The 21030-nt window shown below is 44.5% G+C and overlaps 1 protein-coding gene across 2 annotated transcripts in view; it reads left to right on the top strand.

The window, feature by feature from the left end:
* Positions 1-17254, top strand: part of PRTFDC1 (phosphoribosyl transferase domain containing 1) — a 49698-nt gene extending 32444 nt beyond the window's left edge. For both annotated transcript variants that reach the window (XM_081163294.1, XM_081163293.1), the window contains 5 exons: positions 10479-10496; positions 11305-11387; positions 12248-12294; positions 13518-13594; positions 14058-17254. In XM_081163294.1, the coding sequence (XP_081019420.1) occupies positions 10479-10496; positions 11305-11387; positions 12248-12294; positions 13518-13594; positions 14058-14105 (273 nt within the window). In that variant the 3' untranslated portion in view covers positions 14106-17254. The remainder of the gene's footprint in view (positions 1-10478; positions 10497-11304; positions 11388-12247; positions 12295-13517; positions 13595-14057) is intronic.
* The last annotated feature ends 3776 nt before the right edge of the window (positions 17255-21030 follow it).

Raw genomic sequence — 21030 nt, 5'->3', positions numbered from 1 at the left:
GCCTGGATGCGCAGAGCTCAGCGCGCGCAGGCTTCAGCATGCAGGCAACTCTCTGCAAGCGGCGGGAGCCCAGCGACGGGCTCCCGCTGCTTGCGGAGAGGTCCGTGAAGCCTAGAGAGCGAGAGGGGTCGGTGCGCACCGACCCCTCTCGCTCTCCAGGCTTCAGCGAAAGCCTGCATTCACCCCATAGGACGCACACACATTTCCCCTTCATTTTTGGAGGGGAAAAGGTGCGTCCTATAGGGCGAAAAATACGGTATCTACCATCCATTGTCGCCAGTACTGTCTAAAATAGCGAAATGTAACTCAAAGTGATTTTCTTTTATATGTTGCTGGGTGGTATAAGAAATGGTTTGTGAGAATTATTGCGCATCAGTATTATGTCAGTTGTTACATGATTAGTATGTTAGTACCAGAACCAGTGATTAGATTTGCAGTGTTGAGTGTTAAAAGAGGCAAGGCTTTCTGGATCTAAAAGAGGGGAATTTCAGCAGCTGTAGCTTGTTATGCAATCTACACCCACAGCAATTCTCTCCATTTGGCCTAGGGGTGGCTAACCTGTGGTCTCCAGATGTTGATGAATTCCCATCATCCTCAGCCAGTGTAGCCAGTAGTCAAGGATTGACATTTGGAGGGCCACAGGTCAACCCCCACCCCACCCCCATTTTATAAACCTGCTTCATATTTTCATTAGCAGTGCTGGCAAACAGAGCATAGGTTGCAATTTCTTGCAAGGCTGAATTAGCAGGTTCTCACCAGTCCCCCATCATATCTGCCTACCAGTCTTACTAAGGACATTACGTGTGTTCCTTACAAAGATTATGTAAATGTACCAGGTTTATTATAAATATCCTCGTTGTTCAACATTGAGCAACCTTTGAAAATCTGCCACAAACAGAATGCGGTTCATAAACTCGACGTGTTTATTTTCATCCTTGCTTACAGATGAATTGAATAATGCCAGCTGACAGGATTAGATAAAGCTTAATATCCTTTTTCAGAAAACCTTTCCTCCCCCCCCCCCCATTTTCTAAAAAGAGGCTTTAAGCCAACTTTTGAGATATATTAAGGAATCAAAAGCTGCACGGAGCTAAATATTAACTACCTGTATGGTGTTTTGTGCCTGAAAGGTTAATTTTGAAGATCTACTTGCTACAAGAAAAAGGACCCTACTGGGTTTTGTTGTCAGCAGTTAGCAAGAAAGCTTCGGTGTCAACAAGACTTCAAAAGTATACTGCCAGAGTGTGGAGAAAGAGACCCCCTGGGGCATTCCTAGTGTGCCAGCCAAATGCCCTCAAAAAACAGTGGGTATACAAATCTGAAAGATAGGGATGGACTGCAGTTCCTATGATCCCTGACCACTGACCATGCTGGGTGGCATTGGTTGAAGTTGGAGTCCGACAACATCCAAAAGGTCACAGGTTCCCCTCACCTGTAACTACCTGCCCAAGCTGGAGGTCAAACTACAGTTAGGTTAGTAGTGTGTTTCAGCTACCACACTTAGGAGATAGCACATTTTTAACAGAAGCATCCCCTGGGATCTGCTTTAGTTCTTTCCTCTCATGCCATGTACTTGCATTAAATTGTCTCCCCAACGCTGTTATTTGTCCCTGAAGGTGTTATTTGCTGAGTCAGCCTCCCAGCCCCTTTGTGGCTATATTTGATGAAGGAAAAACATGTCCTGTGTAGAGCACAGTCATAGAAAACACACTTTTTATGTGTGTGAAACTACTTGACATGTAGATTTAGCATTACTAAAGTCTCAGCAAGAAATATTCTCAGCAAGAGTGGCGGTGGGAAAGCTGCGGCCTTCCAGATGTTGCTAGACTACAACTCCCATCATCCATGACTGCTGGCCATGCTGGCTGGGACTGATGGGAATTGGGAGTCCAGCACCCTGTGAACCTTAGGGCAGCCACAGGGATTTTTTGGCCCTCCAGAAATTTCTGGCCCTCTAGAAATAGTTGGACTCTTAATTTACAACCCTAGCCAGGGATTGGTTAGGGATTAAATTTGGAGCCCAACAACATCTGGAAGGCCACAGGTTCCCCACGCCTGCCTTAGAACTCCAACTTGCAGAGCTTTTAGCTTGAGCTCCTGGCCTCCTGTGCCAGATCTGCAGCCATCATTTATATACAACACCCCCTCCAAAAGTTAGTCAGTGACTCAAGCTCTCCTGGATCCTAGTTCCTCCCAGCCAGTTCCTGGCCAGATAGCCAGTTGTCTGCTTTCCCAGTATTTGATATGAACCCAGGGATTCAGACTCCTTTTGAGAATCCTACTTAGGGAGTGTGAAAACCACCTATACAGTTTAGTTGTCTGGAGTGAGCCAGCAGTAAATCACACTGTGCAAGCTGGAGTTAATGCTTCATTAGCAGAAACAGGAGTGTCAGGCCTAATGAGCCCAGCAACTCATCTCTGGTAGGTCTTGCTCGCATGAAGCAGTTGCTGAGACTGAAGGTCTTCACCTCCCTGCAGCTGCCTAAGTGCTGCTCCTCTCCAGCAATCTATTGCTTTTTTCCAAGCAACCAGAGAGTGTGTCTGCATGTCACCAACCTCTCCTCTGCCCTTTTCATGCCTCTTCTGATTCTGGGAGACAAGCGGGGAGGGGAGCTTGTTGCAGTAGGAGAGGGAGACACCCGTGACTCTTCACCAACCTGACTCATCTCTGCCTCTTGGCCTCTCTCCTCCCACCCTCCTGCTTCAGCTTCTGCCGCTGATCCTGGACTGCTCTCTGCCACAGACTCTCCCAGCTCACTGAGCCCTGTTCCCTCCTCAGCTTCTGACACCTCCTCTTCCCAGTCTTCTCCCTCTGACCACTCATTGTTCTCCCACCACTCCTCCCCGGGATCTGAGCCTTTTTCCCTTGGTGGTTCTCCAGCTGGTTCCTCCTTCCATTCCTCTACGTCCAACCAGTCCATGACAGTAGTGCCTGAAAACATGGTTCTTATTTGGGGAGAAAAGAGCCCAGTCTGTGCCCAAACAAAGAGCACGAGAAGGACACCATTAGGCATGTCAGATTTTAGGAAGGGTCTGTAAAAAAATAAATAAACCTCGCTTCCCTGTGCAATTGCCCAGGAGAGAGAAAGTTGGCAGCTTCATCTGGCTGCTCTGATTGCAGGGAATCTGTTTCCTGACGGAATTCTTTCCACCTCTCGAAAGCCCACCTTGCCTGACAACTACCTGCCTACCCTCAGCAGATATAATTAGCATTGTTACATTTTCTGCAGCAGATGAGATGACTCAACTCCTTCTGAAGCAGAACCAAAAAAAGATAAAGGAAAAAAAGGGATGCTACTGGGAAAAGGGAGAATCAATTTGAGGTGTAGCCAGCAGGACCCACATGTATCATCTTTCATCATGGAGCATCTGCCTTCTGTTCATCATTAGCAGCATGAAGGTTACTGATCTTATTGGAGCTGTCACAATGGAGCTGGATGTTCTGATTCAGATTTCTTTCTCTATCTCTTTTTTAATCCTTCTTACCAATCTAGGCTGCATAGACATATGTTCTTGAATTAGGAGATAAATATAGGGATGGTGGTGGTGGGGTTTCTTGCAAATTGAACTCGGCCATACCTAAGAGAGTGGCATGAGGGGGGGACAGCTTAATCTGATATTTACTACACACCATTAAAGCAGCGCTAGCAGGACCCTTAGCTCACAGTTGTAGGACATACAGAATACATGAGTGCTGTTCTTTGTGTGAAGGGCTGTGGCTTAGCAGCAGAGGATGGCCAAGGTCTTTGGTTCAATCCTGGCATCGCCAGGTAGAACTGCGAGAGTACCTAGTGTGAAATTATTGAGAGCCGCTGCCAATCGATGCAGACAGTACAGTACTGATCTCCATGGACCCAATGGTCTGACTCTGTATAAGGCATCTTCCAATGTTCCTTTGTTTACTTAGAAGTCGCCTGTATTCAATGGAGCTTACTCTTTGATATGTGTATGCAGGATTGCAGCCTCACAGTGCAACTTTAACCATGTCTACTCTGAAGTAACTGCCATAGAGTCCTATAGGGCTTGCCCCAGGCAAATGGGTGTATAGTACTGTGCAGCAAATCTCCTGTTCTTTTATATTTATTTGAAATTGTTATCTCCCATCTGTGCTCGCTCAAGGCAGCTCAAAGCTCACACCATAAATTAGCAAGCTGAAAACATCAAAACGCTAAGACAACAGTAAAAAAACAAAACACTAGCAGCAGCAAAGATTGTTTAAAAAGAAAAAAAGCAGATGCACATAAAAACTAATATACCGTATTTTTCGCCCTATAGGACACACTTTTTCCCCTCCAAAAATGAAGGGGAAATGTGTGTGCATCCTATGGGGCGAATGCAGGCTTTCGCTGAAGCCTGGAGAGCGAGAGGGGTCGGTGCGCACCAACCCCTCTCGCTCTCCAGGCTTCAGGAAGCTATCCGCAAGCCTTGCAAGCCCGGCGGGAGTTCCCGCAGGCTCGCAAGGCTTGCAGGCAGCAGCCTGCAGCCCGAAGCATGGGGCGCACTCCGGAGGGCGCCCCGTGCTTCGCACAGGTGTCCGCAAGCCTTGCGAGCCTGGCGGGAGTTGCTGCCAGGCTCGCAAGGCTTGTGGATAGCAGCCTGTTCTGGGGGCTGGGGTCAGGGGAAGCTTGGGCTTCCCCCACCCCAGCCCTGCGGCTGGGGGGAAAAATATATTTTTTTTATTCATTCCCCCCACCCCAAAAAACGAGGTGCGTCCTATGGGCCGATGCGCCCTATAGGGCAAAAAATACGGTACCTTACAAACCAAAAGGAAGCTTTTACTAGCTTCTGGAAGCCATTTAAGGAGAGAGCAAAGCACACCTACTTGGGGAGAGAGGTCAGCAGCCTAGGAGCGGCCACAGAAAAGGACCTGTCACTGGTCCCGATGAAGTGTATTTCAGGGGGGTGCTGGGATACAAAAGAGGGCTTCTGAAGATGATCTCAGAAAAAGGGTAGAATTGTATGGGAGTTGAAGTCAGGCCTTCAGATATCCCGGTCCCAAAAGATATTCAGTTGCCTCTCAGGTGAAGCCCAAGACATTCTGCCACCCGAGGCCAAGGGCAAGGTGACCATCCACATGTACAGGGAAGCCAAAGAAACAGGCAGCTGAATTTTACTTCAATATTGGTGACGGGACAGATCCACCTGCTAGCTTGCAGGGAGAGGTCAGGGCAGCTCTCGGCATCTGCCACCTGAGACAATTGCCCCATTCTGCCTAAGGGTAGAGTGAGGTAGGGAACCCTCCAGATGTTATTAGACTGCAACTCCCAGCACGGCCAGTTGTCAGGGATGACAGGAATTGGGGTCCAGCAACATCTGTAGGACCTGCAGGTGATGCAGAGTAGCTCTTTGTTCCAATGCTGAACTCCACCTACTATTAGAAACTTTCCACCCCACTAAAACCTTTCCGGAACAGCAATTTGTGAAGATACGATCAAGTGAAATCTTCTGATTTATATAACTAGCCATATCTGATGTGAGTTTTGGTGTGTGTTTGACTGTATCATCCCACTCTGTTGATTCATCTGCTGACTCATTTTCGTTTATTAGTAGCACTGCAGTGCTAGGATGAGCTGTGAGTGAGGAGGTGGCATGGCTTGCACCTGGTGTCTTGATTCTGCGATTTTAAAAAAACCAGCCACCTCCCAACACAACATGGTGCACAGATTTTTGTAAAAATGAACATGGAATTATCTGAATGGCTCTGGAATGATTAAACAAAATGCCTGGCTTGAACATGAACAGCAAAAATAAAATGCAGAGGCAAGACAAGAAACAATAAAGACACCCCACACAATTGTAAATGAAATCCATTTGGCAAAAACAATTTTGGTTGTATTCAGTAAGTTGGTTATATTGCTCATTACCAGACTCATAGTTCCAAAGCTTTATTTTGAGCCTGGTTTTTGGTACACGGCTGATTACACAAAAGCTATCAAATCTCAAACGTTATCCAGCTATTCACTGCCCTTTTATCTGTGTTCAGTTTCAGACTATTTTGCTGATGTTCACTGATAAGGCGCTGCAGCATGAAACCTTATTGGTGATATGCTTTCAGTGTAATTAAAGTCAATATAAGGAAGATTTAGGTGTACGTTGCAGCTTAAATATTATACTGATAACCTCCATAACCATTTCCCCAAAACATACTGCTGTCACATCACAGATTAATTTATGTATATAAAATTGGCTTTGAGAGCCTGTGGTTGTACATGTTTACAGTTGTACATGTGATGATCAATCCTGACTTAAGTTAGTCACACTTGGGTCCTACTGAAGTTTGCAGATAGATTTCATTGGGAAAAGTGCAGCTAACTTCGGCTGGAGCAAAGCCAGTATATTTTCCATGGTGCCACTCTTGATTACTTTATAAACATATATATATTAATCTTATTGAAAGTATATCCTCCATTAAATGGTTATGGCTGAACTGCCTGATCCCTGGCCACAGTTTGGATGTTGGGAACTGCAACAACTCCAGTTCCATTGCCTTGGTGTTGTACTGTATTATGAATAAGTCAGTTCTGCTTCTTCATTGTCCTTATAGAAAGGGAAATATTCTCATTTTGCTAGCCCCCAGCTTCAACATCACAGCCTTCTTGGATATATCTTATAGCCTCAACAACATAGCCTTCTCAGATATAGGTAGGACTACCAATTTTTGCCCACCAGCACCCTGCACATTTAACAGTTTAATGGTAGATAAAAATTCAATGGGTGCATCTTTTCCGAGGGTAGAGATGCCACAATAGAAAAGAGATTTCTGTCTATTGTGCAAATATTGAATGCTTTGGGGGAAAAGAAGTTGCAAGCAGTTACATTTAACAGGCACAAATCTAGCACAAGCAGATTTGCTGTTCATGAAGCAGTATTAGAGTAACACCCCTCTAGGTAAATGCAAAACTAGATTTGTAAGGGTCAGATGCGGGCACAATTAATACCATATAATGATTAACACAGAGATGGTTGGTGTTCACTCTTCATGATTACAAAGCCTGGTCTCCTAAAGTGTTGGTTTGCAGCTACTAAGAAGGCGCTTTCTCGAGTTCCCACCAAACATGCATCAGAAGTTGTTGGGACAGAGAAAAGGACCTCTGCAGAATAATTCAATTTGTACTGCCCTGATCTCTCTGATGCCTCACCCTTCTCTCTCTCCCTCCTGGTAAGCATCAGTGATCCACTTTCTGGAGAACCAGCATTACAGCTGCCCGCTCCCCACAAGCTGCTGCTTCTCAACATCCAAGAAGGCTTGTATGGAAGAAGGCAGCCCTTCATGTTACAAGTTGCAGCCAGATGCTTTACCTTGCACTTCTTGTTCTTGCCGTACCAAACCATGGTTTGTTGTTATTTCTGAATCAGACCATTTTCCTGTGCTCCAGCAAGGAACTGCTTGTAAGCTTGGCCAAGAGCAGGACCTTCCAGCCTCCTTTTGCAAGGATTTCTGGCATTTGGAGCCCAAGGAGTCCCAACAAGTGGTGCCTACGCCTGGCATCAGGATGGAGTTGAGAAGAGGACTTTGGATATAATTCTTTCACCAAAGTCAACAGCAGCGATCTGCTGTAAAACCTGTTAAGGCAGGCGAGTTAAGATTGTGTAACTTTACAGCGTGGATGCGCCATGTTATTAAATTTATTACAGGACTACCGAAATAGAGTTCTAGTTTATCAACATGGCAGAAGAATTATCACCAGCTGCACATGAGCCTGTCATTGGCTGCAGGTTGATTTCCTGTGGAAAGAAGCTTGAAGCAAATAGAAAATGTATGTCTGGCCATCTGGAAGACAGAAAACCACTTCTGAAGTATTAACTGCTATGTATTAATGCCTCTACCCTTGTGGTCCTTTCCAACTCTACAATTTTTTGTTTCTCTTTAGAAATATTTCATTAGCTAATCCTCCCCCATTTGCTAATATTGCAGTATTATTATCTCATGGCTTGAGTATTTGCAGCTAATTACAGGTCACATTTCACCGTGTAAGTCACATCAGTAGCATGTAAACAGGTTTGGAAGGTAATGACCTAATTTAGATGATCCTATCTCGGTTTAACGAGCCAAGATACTGAATTGAATAAACTTGTACGTATGATCACAGACCCTTCTGCCTTTCCTGGGATGCTGCAGTTAAACCAGGGAGGAGTTAGCCATAGTTTCCCATTTTCAGGATTATCAGGTTTAAAACTAGCAAGGATCTAAATAACATCAGAATGAACATCTGGTTTGTTATGGAGCTGGAAACCATATTTTCTTGATTGAGATGAAGCTGTAGTTAATTGAAGACTTCCATATTGCATGATAGATAAGATGATGATCCACCAAAATAACCCTTGTGCTGATGGTTCCTGGCTGTTAGCGATGGAAAGTTGGACTGTGCTGGAGAGCCACAGAAGTAAAACAGGGAGGATTTAGAAAACTGCAGACATTGGGATGAAGATGGTTCACCTAAGAATTTGCAAAAGCAAAGACTTAACTTTGCCCACTCATCCAAGGCAGTAGTAATGCATTTAAATATTTATTCAATATTGCTTAAGTAGGATTTGGGAGATCTCAAGTACACAGTAAGGTTCTGAAGCTAGTTGCTTGGAGACATACTAGCAAGACTACTACAAGCCTATTGTCAATCAGAGTACATCAGGATCTTGAGGATTTTGTATATTCTCTTTTCAGTTGCCCAGTTCTCATATCAAATAAGAAACAAAATTCTTCCCCAGCTGCTGTCACGTAAGGAAATAGTGGCCAGACCTTCAAAAGATAGATTTTTGGGGGGTTAGCAAACAGATGCCAAGAATATTACTTTGCTCAGCAACTTATGCCTTAGCATTATCTAAATCTCGTAATGCTATTTTGAGTTGGCTTGCCTCTTGTCCATTGTAAAACACTTGCAAGATAACAGGTTCCGTTATTAATTGTTTAATGTATTGTATTTTTGCATTCCTGCTATGGCCTTTGGCAAGTATGGAAATAAAACTGAACTGTTGTAGATGAGGCATTTCCTTTAAGAGAGTTTAGGTGTGCAAAGTTAGATCAGAAGTCCAGGCATACATACATACCTAATTTTATTTGTATGCAACCTTTCCATAGTTCAAGCTTGCTTACAACATGAAAAAACGTACATCATTACAAGCATAACAAAAGTACTAATAAGCAATAAATGAAACCTCAAAAAGTTCACAACCAAATTGAACAATTTCCACATAAATCATAATAAGATTAAAATAAAGGTATCAAAAAAATAATATCAATAACAGCACCCCTCCCCCAAACCTCTAAACAATTCCTCAACCCAAGAGTCTGTTCAGCAGTCTCAGCTTCTGCACCTGGAGTCAGACAGGGCCCCACCCTCCTAAGCCAGATGGGAAAAGCCTGCAAGGCTGGGAGCAGGTCTTCTAGGACTTACCGCCAAGATTACATGAGAGAGGGGCTGAGAAGATGAAGAGGCGAATGGAGACTCAGCATAACAGCAGGTTCAGCAGTACTTGTGTTCTGGCACCCTGAAAATTATTGAAAACTTCCCGAGGAAAGTGAAAGATCTCAGGTGGACCTCGTTGGGAAAGGCCTGTCAGTCCATAAATACAATGTGCAAGAACCTGGTAGCTTACATTGGAGCAGGAACGTAGACAGAGTCTAGAAGAATTTGGCGGTTCAGGGAGCAGAGCCCTGCCTAAAAGCTGTGTATCTTCCTGCTGGCAGAGATGATGGACCTGTGGCCCTCCTGATGTTGTTGAACTCCAGTTCCCATCAGCCCCAGTCAGCATGGCCAATGGCCAGGAAGGAGGGGAGTTGAAGTCCAATAATATCTGGTTGGCCACAGGTTTCTCACCCCCTGCCAATCCCTGTAAATATAACACACACACACACACACACACACACACCACACACCACACACACACACACACACAGTTGCCAGACCATCGTTCTTAATGCTTGCCAGTTGGCAGACCTATGTATGAAACAGTTATACTGAACTGAGCTATTGGTCTACTTAGCCCTACGTGTTGGCTGCTCTTTCATGACACAGCTCTAAGGTTTCCAGCCGTGGAGATTTCCCAGTCACGTTGTTTCTTAACTAGAGAGGCCAGGGGTTGGGCTTCAACGTTCTGCATACAGAGTGTGTGTGCTGTGCTGGTGGGAATGAAACTATTCGCGTTTTCTTCCCTCTCCCCTTCCCTGGTAGGAGACCAAGTCACCTCTCACTGCAAGAAAGAAAGAACTGGGTCAGAGCTGCAGGTATAGGGCAGAAGCAGGGAGCATCCCCTTGCTGTCTGCCAGGGACAAGGACTCTCCTTGCTCCCAGTACTTGGTTGGTTGGCTTAGCTGGGGCCACCCTTGCAGCTCTCCATCATCAGATCTCCTTTTTCTTCCTCATCCTGGAGAAGACCCAGAGAACATGGACTCCCGTTCTGCTAGTGGTTTGCTGTCAATTCACTTTGTTCTCCTGCCTAACCACATTTCTTTTTCTCCCCCTTGTTTGTTTGTGTTTCAGAATGTATTAATTGTGGAGGTAAGTTCATCTATTTGGACTGGCTAAAATGGGGGGGTGGTCCTTTTGGGTACAGTACGTCTTGTACCACTTAATGTATGTAGGTGCAGATATACAAAGAATCCCATGAAGTCAACAAAAACCTTGCTAGTGCTTTTCGAAAGCCGTTTAGCTAAAGGCTGTGACAACTTTTTTATTTTTATTTTTTTGGACTATGAAAAAGACCCAAAAGAGGCTAATTCCCCCCCTCCTCCCCCCAGAAATTAAAATAATAAAATGGTGTTGATGTTGCAGAACTTTTCAGCTATTAGCTAACCAGGTCAGTTTCAAGGCTCTTGTGTTAATAATATACGAAGCCCTGAAAAACTTGGTTCCAGGATGCCTTAAGGCTTATATCCCAGCTTGAGCACTGAGATCATTCGGAAGACTTTAAGTTGTCCTCCATCTTACAAAGGCTTAGCTGGTTTAAACTTTCTTCCTTCTTACTACACTGTCAGCTTCCTGTGAAAATTATTTTAATGGTGTTTTATTATACTTGCACATATTGTTGTGTACCACCTTGATATTTTATATGAGTAAACAGCATATAAATATTTTTATAAATAAATAAATGCCCTAACTCCACACAAACACACACACCAGACTCCTTTTACCTTTCGTGCTCCTGTGGTGCAATGGGTCTGTGCATCTGGCTGTTAACCAGAAGGATGGTGGTTCGAGCCCACTCAGGGGCTGTGGGCAGGATTCCTTCATTTGCAGGGGGTTAGACTAGATGACTCTCAGGGGTCCCTTCCAACTCTACAGCTCCATGCTTCTATGCTTTCCAAAGGATATCATTGGAACTGGAAGAACGATGAGAGCTCTGCTCAGCAAAATTGAAAAATGCAAGCCCAAGATGGTCAAGGTGGCAAGGTAAGTGTAGTATTTGGGAGGGACCACATCTCAATGGGTGGAGCAGCCTTCGATAGTGCGATGCCCTCCAGATGTTTTGGACTACTAGTCCCATCAGCCACAGCCAGCACAGCCAGTGGTCGGGAATGATGGGAATGGTAGTCCCAACAGCATGTAGAGGCTACTGTGCAGGCCACTGCTCAGAAGCTTGTCTCTTTATCTATGGGAGGTTGGCAGAGGCAGCTGACTCAGCTGCTAAGGGAAAGAGAAAGGAAATCCTTTTGGGTTTGCCCTTGATGAGTCTTCAGACATCTCCGATGGAGGGGAAGTGCACTCATTTACTCTTCTGCTGAAGTTGGGGTGAGGTGGGGAGTTTGCCAAGCTAAACAGAGCTCACCAGCCATGCATGGTTACCCATCAGAGGCTCAATGTATCTCTTGTTTTTGCTACCTGTCTTTAGAGTGTCAAAACAGGGAATGGGGTTGGTTCTCGAGCAAAGACCATAATCAAAATAGTGGATAATATTGAGCTTGATGGACAATTATCTGACCTGGGAGGCCATAATATATGGCTGTTGGGCTGTGGTTCAGCTTAATGTTAGGACATGGTACCCTCCAGATGTTGTTAGACTACAACTCCCATCATCCTTGTCCATTGGCCAAGGCTGACTAAGGCTGTTGGGAGTTGGTGTCCAACAACATTTTAGAGGGGCACCAGGCTTAGCGGGTTGCAAGTTGTACAGGCTTTAAGGAAATGAGAGACGGGGACAGAAGAATACATCCAACCAAGCCAAAATGTTTAGGAGTTATGTGAACAAACCCAGCTTTTTAAAATGTTTACAATAAAAAACCCACACATTTTTGTTATTTATTTAATAATAGTTTGCTGGTGAAAAGAACATCTCAGCCTAATGGATACAGACCGGACTGTAAGTGCTCTCCTGTGGATTTTCTTTGCTTCCTGATTGTGAAGTAGCTAAAATGTTCCATTGTTCCTGTTTTCATTAAATAGGCAAGACGTAACACACCCGGTCCTTGGGGTGTTGTTCAAAAGTGATGCTAGGAATAGCGTCTAAACAATGGAAGTGCCACCTTGATCAGAACTATCAATTGGGGGGGGGGGACAGCTTCCCCTCCACTGTCCCTATTTCATTATAGACATGTATGAGAGACGACGTGGGAAATGACCACCTTTTAAAATCGATTTCAGAGTTGTGCCACTGTCAAGAATCACAAGCTTGACCTTGCAACTCTGCATATAGGCTGAGAAAGAAACCTTCACAACACTTCTGTTTCCAAGAGTGTTTGGAGTTACCGTACTTTTCGCTCTATAAGACGCACCAGACCATAAGATGCACCTAGTTTTTGGAAAGGAAAACAGGGGGGGGGAATTCTGAATCCCAGAAGCCAGAATAGCAAGAGGGATCGCTGCGCAGCGAAAGCAGCGATCCCTCTTGCTGTTCTGGCTTCTGGGTTAGCTGCGCAGCCTGCATTCGCTCCATAAGACGCACACACATTTCCCCTTACTTTTTAGGAGGGAAAAGGTGAGTCTTATAGAACAAAAAATACGGTAAATTGTGGCAGTTTAACACCAGCTTCAGATAAGTTTAAAAGCTGCCCAGCGGGTGTTCCTTGCAACACCCTGCATTTTATTCTGAGATCTGAGATCTTATAATGAAGGACAGTATATAAATCTAATTTTTAAAAAATGCCCTTAGCATGTCCGTTGGCCAAGATACAACACACTGTGGCTTCAAAGTCCTACGTTGTCCAGCTGTATCCCAGTTGCAGACAACTGCAGATTGTTCCTTGAAGCTGTCAGAAAAATAATTTGGGAGTTAACTTCCCTGGGGACACATCTCTGTTTGGGTAAGAGCTGTAGTTAGCAAGCTCTATATTTCTTTGCCCCCTCAATATTAGCTAACAGGATTCCTTTTAGACAGAATTGTGGTCCTTTATATAGCCTAATTGGGTACATCTAGACATCTCTGCTTCAGATTCAGTAAAGTGTTCCCATCTCAGAGCCCCAGACTCACAGTCACTGGGATTTGGCTCTTGTATACAATTTCCAGGTCAGTGAACTATTACATAAAGGAAGTGTCAGGATTTGTATTTTTAACAATACAGACATTTTGCCCTCTCTCTCTTCCAGATTATGGATTTGAAATTCCAAATTTATTTGTGGTGGGCTATGCTTTAGACTACAATGAGTACTTCAGAGATCTAAATGTAAGTGTCTCCCACTCTTTGCCTCCTGAAAAAAACAAACACTTTTATAAACTATGACTTTCAAACCCAGCCAATCTAGAACTGGGTTTCCTCTTCTGTGGCTAACAGTAAAATTTGTACCCTACTTCTGCAGCGCAAGGTGTTTTTAAATCCTTATCCTGCCTGCCTTCATGTACAATAGTTTGCTTCACGAATAATGCTAAACCATAGTTTAGCTGCGGGAAGCCTTGGGCTCACCCTGTCCTCTTCACGCAGCTCTGAGGAGAATGGAAATATCCATTACATAAGATAAACACCTTTTCCAGCACTCATACTTGCAGCGTTATTTCTGTCAGTGGGAGAATGTGATTTATTTCTGTCACTCGACACAGCACACTGGAGCAACCAGAGTGCAGAATGTGGCTCCTCCATAAACGCTGTTGGTTGACTTTGTGGGTTGTGATGTTAAAACTTTTCGTTTCAGCACATATGTGTTATCAATAACCATGGCAAAGCCAAATACAGAGTCTAAGGAATAACCGGCTGGCCTGAACTGGAAAACTGACAGTCCCCTTGAAGCATCTCCTGAAGACATCCGTCCCATTCAGCCTGGACTAAAAAGTGGCCCCTTCTTTCTAGAGGGGGTGGGAAGACTTTGCCACCCTCATCTCCTTTGTAGCAGAACTTGGACAAGGCAAAGGCCGAGAAGTCATGATCTTTTTATATATACATATAATTTAGTGTTATAAGCTAGCAACTAATTAGTTAATTCATTATAATTAGTTATGACTATAATTAGTTACTATGAGATAGTAAGTGAGATGGCATTTATTTGTTGGCTTGCTTATCCCTTACCTTGCTCCAATCTTCTTTGTGAACATAGTGAGGGCAGCTGCGCTATTCACAAAGCCATTCTGCAAGGATCCGTAGCTTTGTGCCTCCCAGTGCTGCATCTTGTTGCTTCCAGTTCTCTCCAGTAACCTATCTGTGCCTTCTTCTGAGCCCTTCTTTTAAAGCTTTCTTGAAGAAGCTCAGTGTACATCAGAGGTGGGGAACTGCAGGCCCTGGGACCAAGCGTAGCCCCAGACACCTTTGTCGGCTTCTTGGGGCTTTCTGCAAGCCACACCCTCTTTCCACAGCTCACCCCCCTCACTAGCTCTTAGAATCATAGAATTATAGAGTTGGAAGGTACCCCGAGGGTCATCTAGTCCAACCCCATGCAACACAGGAATCTCAACACGCGGTCTCCCATCCAGTTTGGAACCATGCCTGACCCTGCTTAGCTTTGCAAATGTATTAGCAGTTCTTTGCACCCAAGTGTTTTCGCCTGCCTGGAATGTGCCCTTGAACTCTGATAATGCATTCATTTTTGCCTGGATGGAAAACAAGGGGGGAGTGTGAGTATGCATAAAGAACTAGTCTGCTCTACAGAAGTAAAATGCACATTTGTTGCTCCGTTCAGTTCGGCTTCTGGCTCCACCCATCACAAGCATGTGGACCTTGAAAGGTTCCCCCAAAAGGGAATAAGGCCCCTAGTAGGCTGGAAAATGTTCCCCATTATCCTCACAAGAACCTTGTGAAGTAGCTAAGGCTCAGGGAGAATGTACTGGCCTCAGACTCACCCAGCGAACTTCGAGGCTGAGTGGGGATTTGAACCCTGGTCTCCTAGGTCTTGGGGCAACACTCTAACCACTATGCCACACTGGCTTTCAGGAGGCTTACAGTGGCATGCAAAAGTGCAGACTATATAATAATTGTGCTCTAAATTAATCCGTCTGTTCATCATGGCCACACACAGTTGCCCTGAGCAAACCTATAAAAGATAGCTTGGCTTTTTTCCTGTATCTTGAGTTTTGTTGTCAGTAAGGTTCTATTTTGCGAGATAACAAGATTCTTGAATCATACATCACATTCAAGAAACATCAAATACAGTGGTACCTCGGGTTAAGTACTTACCGTAATTTGTTCCAGAGGTCCATTCTTAACCTGAAACTGTTCTTAACCTGAAGCACCACTTTAGCTAATGGGGCCTCCTGCTGCTGCCGCGCTGCTGGAGCACAATTTCTGTTCTCATCCTGAAGCAAAGTTCTTAACCTGAGGTAATACTTCTGGGTTAGCGGAGTCTGTAACCTGAAGCGTATGTAACCTGAAGCATATGTAACCCGAGGTACCACTGTATACATTATGTTAATGGTGTGCTGGTTCCCCCAGGGGTACACATTGATTGATCCCTTATCAGTTGACATCTCCAAAGCTGGTGCTGCCCGTGGAGCAGGAACTAGTGTAAATGGTTCTCCTCTACTCCCATTAATCCTCACAGTGACCCTGTGAGGTAGACTAGGCTGAACAATATAGACTGCCCCAAGTCACCCAGTGACTAGGACTAGGGTGATATCTGGTTTTCAACATCATGATATATCGCCAGCAAAACATCGCAATATATCGATATGTCACAATATCCGAAATAAGGAATGAGTTGTGTAGAGTCACTCATATGTGATTCATTGTTCTAGGGCTACAGTCCTAAGCACAACTTGCTAGGGAGTAAATTTCATTGCGCATGGAAGGACTTATTTTTTTGAGTAAGCATGCTTTAAGCCATTTGTATTTCCTAGGAATATGTTTCCTAGGAAGGTAACTGGTTTTAATTCATATCTAGTCCCACACTGCAGAGGCATGTGAGTATGTGAATCTATAAAGTCCCCAGTGGGTCGGTTTCAGTAAATGTATTTATGGGTGTGTTTCTGATGAGCCTTTGTTACCCATTCATCCAAAATCATATGGAGCTCCAGTATAATAACATTGAATCTTAATGAATCTTTGTGAGACACTTTTGATTTGACCTTTCAAGGGGAGATGATGGTGTGTCATGAATGCATGGATGTACTCAACTGTGTTTAATACACTGAATTTTAATTGGAACCAAACAATAGCAGCCAAGCTTGGGTTCCCAAACGGCATCCTTTGTGTACAACATAGGAAAGTCATAGATGAGACAAAAAACCAAGACCCTCTATGAGTGCACATTTCCATAACCGAAACTAATCATGTACAAAGGGTTGCTTAGATGGCATATATTCTTTTTCAAATGTTTTTTCTCTCTCTTAATGATCCTGTTTTTTTCACAAGCAATTAACCTATCTATGAATATGAATATGGGGGTGTTGATACAGGGGTGGGGAAACAGTCTTTTCTGAAGATAGGAAACATTTCATGTAGCAAAGCTCAAATCCATATTAAAAGCATCTTCAGCTTTCCGGGCTTTTGAGGTTTCCCGTTTCCTTTGCCATCATCTGCAAAATATTTTTTTTCTCATTTACCTGTTGCACTCATTGGAAGAAGGCCATTATGTGCTATATACAAACTGCTCTCAATAACTTCCTAAAGGAAGCCAGTGCAAAAATATAAAAATCGAATGCAAGCAGCTTTGTTCAGAACAGCATGGGGCCTATTGTTGTTAGACTGCAGTTTCCTTTACACTAATAAACAGTAAGGGCGCTTTGCTATATTAGAGATTGCTTTCGACTTCCCATCGCCTCTTCTTCAGCACAGATTTGCACACCCCACAGAAGCCTTTACAATGTACACAAGTGCTTTGGGGGAAACCAATGTAAACATTTCCTGTGTACCTCTGCTGTGGCCTGTACATTTTTCCTAGCTGAATAAAATGAACTGAAGTAACTACGGGATTTCCACCATTGTGTAATTAATTGCTCTCAGTGCCCCATGTTTATGCATATACAGATTGGGTGGGGGGAGGTTGAATATAGATTTTTCTGCACGTTTCCTTTGTGAGAGAAAACAATTTCCACTCAGCTATCTGTCTAAGACAGGCATCCCCAAATTCGGCCCTCCAGCTGTTTTGGGACTACAACTCCCATCATCCCTACCTAACAGGACCAGTGGTCAGGGATGATGGGAATTGTAGTCCCAAAACAACTGGAGGGCCGGGTTTGGGGATGCCTGGTCTAAGGGAGCAATCCTAAACTCTCTGGAAGGGTGGCATTGGGTTCATTGGATCCTACAGGTCTCCCTCACATAGGAGGAGCATGTAAGTTCAGGCCAATGGTCCAGCGAGTCCAGCTTCCTGCTCTCACAGATACCCAGATGCCTATGGGAAACCTGCAAGCAGGACATGAGCACAAAAGCCCTCTCCCCTCTTGGGCTTCCTGCAACTGGTATTCAAGAAGCATTCCTGCCTCCAACTGTGGAGGCAGAGGATAACCATCATAGCTAGTAAGCATGGATAGCCACCTCCTCCATGAATGAGCAGAGGGAGATCTCTGTGCAAAGGAGGAATGTCAGGAATGCCATGGTGTGGTGGCAGCAAGCTCCACTGCTGTTCTGCAGGTAGAAACACGGCCCATGATGGAACCTGAAATGGTGTCTTCCCAGGGCACGTTGGGGAAGGCGATGACTCACTGAAATCTACGCATCCTTGTTCCCCAGACCAACTGCAAGAGCTACACCAGCCCTGGAGCTGACATAGTTCCGCCCCCCCTGTTGCAGTTAGTGGGAGGGACATACAGTGGTACCTCGGGTTAAGTACTTAATTTGTTCTGGAGGTCTGTTCTTAACCTGAAGCACCACTTTAGCTAATGGGGCCTCCTGCTGCCGCTGCGCCGCCATCGTGCAATTTCTGTTCTCATCCTGAAGCAAAGTTCTTAACCCGAGGTAATATTTCTGGGTTAGCGGAGTCTGTAACCTGAAGCGCATGTAACCTGAAGTGTATGTAACCTGAGGTACCACTGTACTGTATTTTTGAAAACCTGACTGCAGCGGGAAAAAGAAGAAATGCTTGAGCAGTACATGGGGAAAGGATCTAGGAGTCTTGGTTGACCACAAACTTGACATGAGCCAACAGTGTGACGTGGCAGCTAAAAAAGCCAATGCAATTCTGGGCTGCATCAATAGGAGTATAGCATCTAGATCAAGGGAAGTAATAGTGCCACTATATTCTGCTCTGGTCAGACCTCACCTGGAGTACTGTGTCCAGTTCTGGGCACCACATTTCAAGAAGGACACTGACAAACTGGAACGTGTCCAGAGGAGGGCAACCAAAATGGTCAAAGGCCTGGAAACGATGCCTTATGAGGAACGGCTAAGGGAGCTGGGCATGTTTAGCCTGGAGAAGAGGAGGTTAAGGGGTGATATGATAGCCATGTTCAAATATATAAAAGGATGTCACATAGAGGAGGGAGAAAGGTTGTTTTCTGCTGCTCCAGAGAAGCGGACACGGAGCAATGGATCCAAACTACAAGAAAGAAGATTCCACCTAAACATTAGGAAGAACTTCCTGACAGTAAGAGCTGTTTGACAGTGGAATTTGCTGCCAAGGAGTGTGGTGGAGTCTCCTACTTTGGAGGTCTTTAAGCAGAGGCTTGACAACCATATGTCAGGAGTGCTTTGATGGTGTTTCGTGCTTGGCAGGGGTTGGACTCGATGGCCCTTGTGGTCTCTTCCAACTCTATGATTCTATGATTCTACTCGCCTCACAAGGTGGTAGTTTCTCCACCATGCAGAAACTCTCAGGCTTTAAAAATAATTCAAATTTATTTTAACACAAAATTAAAAACATTTGCATTACTGGTTCTTAAAAGCCTGAGAAAAGTGATGTTTTTGCTTGGCAGCTAAATAATAGCAATGAGGGTACCAGGCAAGCCTCCTTAGGAAGGACATATCAAAAGCAAGGCGCTAACGCTGAAAAGTTTCTCTTGTTATCACCCGACCCCAGGCATCCTGAGAAAGACCACAGGGTGGTGATCTCAGTGGTGACCTAAGAGGTGACCTAAGAGGTATTTAAAAACCGTGTGGGGTTTTAGGGGTGATGACCCAGCTCTGACACAGACTCTGGGCCGAGCAACTGGATTAATGGTACAGATAATACTGATTCAGGAATCTATCTTTCCTTTGTTTGTATATATATATTTATTTTCATCTTGCATTTTAGTCTGATGTACTGCATGCAGTTATTTTAATGGTTGTTTTAGAAAATATGGGGGGGGGGGATAAAGTGAAGTGGGGGAAATCACAACTGTTTATACATTTTATTCCTAGTCCCCGTGATCTCTTTGAGTCACTTGTATCCAGTGACCTACCAAATGCTGTCATCATCAGAGCCAAGTGATCTTTTTCAATCATGGTTGCATCTCTTGACTCATGAACTAGTCGGAGGGTGTTTATTCTTCCAATCAATTTAACAACATCTGGCAGATTATATAAGGCGAGAGGATGTTCTTTATAAACCGTCATGGACAACATGTTTCTCTGTTTTTTTGCAGCCATCCAGTTTTCTCTGATTTCCCTCTCTTGCTCTCTAATAGCTGACATCCTTCCACACCCTGCCCCCAAAGATAAAAGCAGGATTGTTGCATCTACGAAAGTGACATCAGCATTTTGGAGTGCTCCCTTTCGACAATTAATTCAACTCATTCATCCTTCAGTTGGCTGGATCCCAAAGCTATCTGGGAGAAAATGACTGAGGATGACAAAACAAACACTATCCAAAACAGCTATATCTATAACTCATTTAAGGGCTATATTTTTAATGGGAAGCTTCAATCTACAAAGCAGTCCAGATCTATTGTTGTATGTTGTGTCCCAAGTATCCTTTCCCCATGATTCTGCCTTGCAATTCTGATAAAAAAAATACTTTGATTGGTGTCTTTCATAAACGATGATAACATGCTCCTCAACATATAGGGCTTGCATGCAAATCATGCACATGATGGAATCTTCTGGGGTGAAGGGTGCTCTAAAAAGAGAAATAGTAAATAAATAAATAACTGCAAACACAATAGGATACATGCAGCTTTCGCAATAAGAACATATAGGCACCACAAGTCTTGCATAAATACACACTGGTGACTCTTGTCCACAATGCTGAGAGATGCGCAACACAGCGTGTGCATGCATGTTGCCAACCCAGACAGCATGTATGATGAAAACATGCATGGCAAAAGCAATTAAGTTGTACTCCTCTCCATGCCATCAACGCTGCCTAACATCGGCATTTGGCCAGCACAGCCTGCTGTCAGTGCCACTGTTATCACTACATTGGCACGGTGTAAAGTTTCTGTTCCTGTGCCTTTTGCCTGCATCCCCATCGCAGCCAGGAACTGTAACTCAACCACAGGATTGCTCTGCTAGTGAACCTTATTCATGGGTCTGCTGCAGCTCAGAAGGCAGAGTAGGGAACTCCATGATGGCAGGTGCCCCACAGAAGGAAGAACATGAATGAGAAACTTGGCAAATGGAAGCACTTCCCTTTGGCTATGCTGTTTCCTTTCCTGATTCCGCCTCCTCCTCCTCGGCTGTTGCATCCTAGTGTGGGGGTGTTTGCAGCCGAAGGAAAGTAACGCCAGTTGGAGTCTTGGAAGGAGCCTCCCCACCCTGACGCACAAATGCTCCTGTACTAGTTCCCACTGTGCAAATAACAGGGCAGAAGAGCACATATG

Source organism: Podarcis bocagei, assembly GCF_964188305.1.
Source record: "Podarcis bocagei genome assembly, chromosome: 12".
NCBI classification, from domain to species: Eukaryota; Metazoa; Chordata; class Lepidosauria; order Squamata; family Lacertidae; genus Podarcis; species Podarcis bocagei.
Note: the sequence above shows the minus strand (reverse complement) of the source record. Positions and strands in the feature narration are given on the sequence as shown.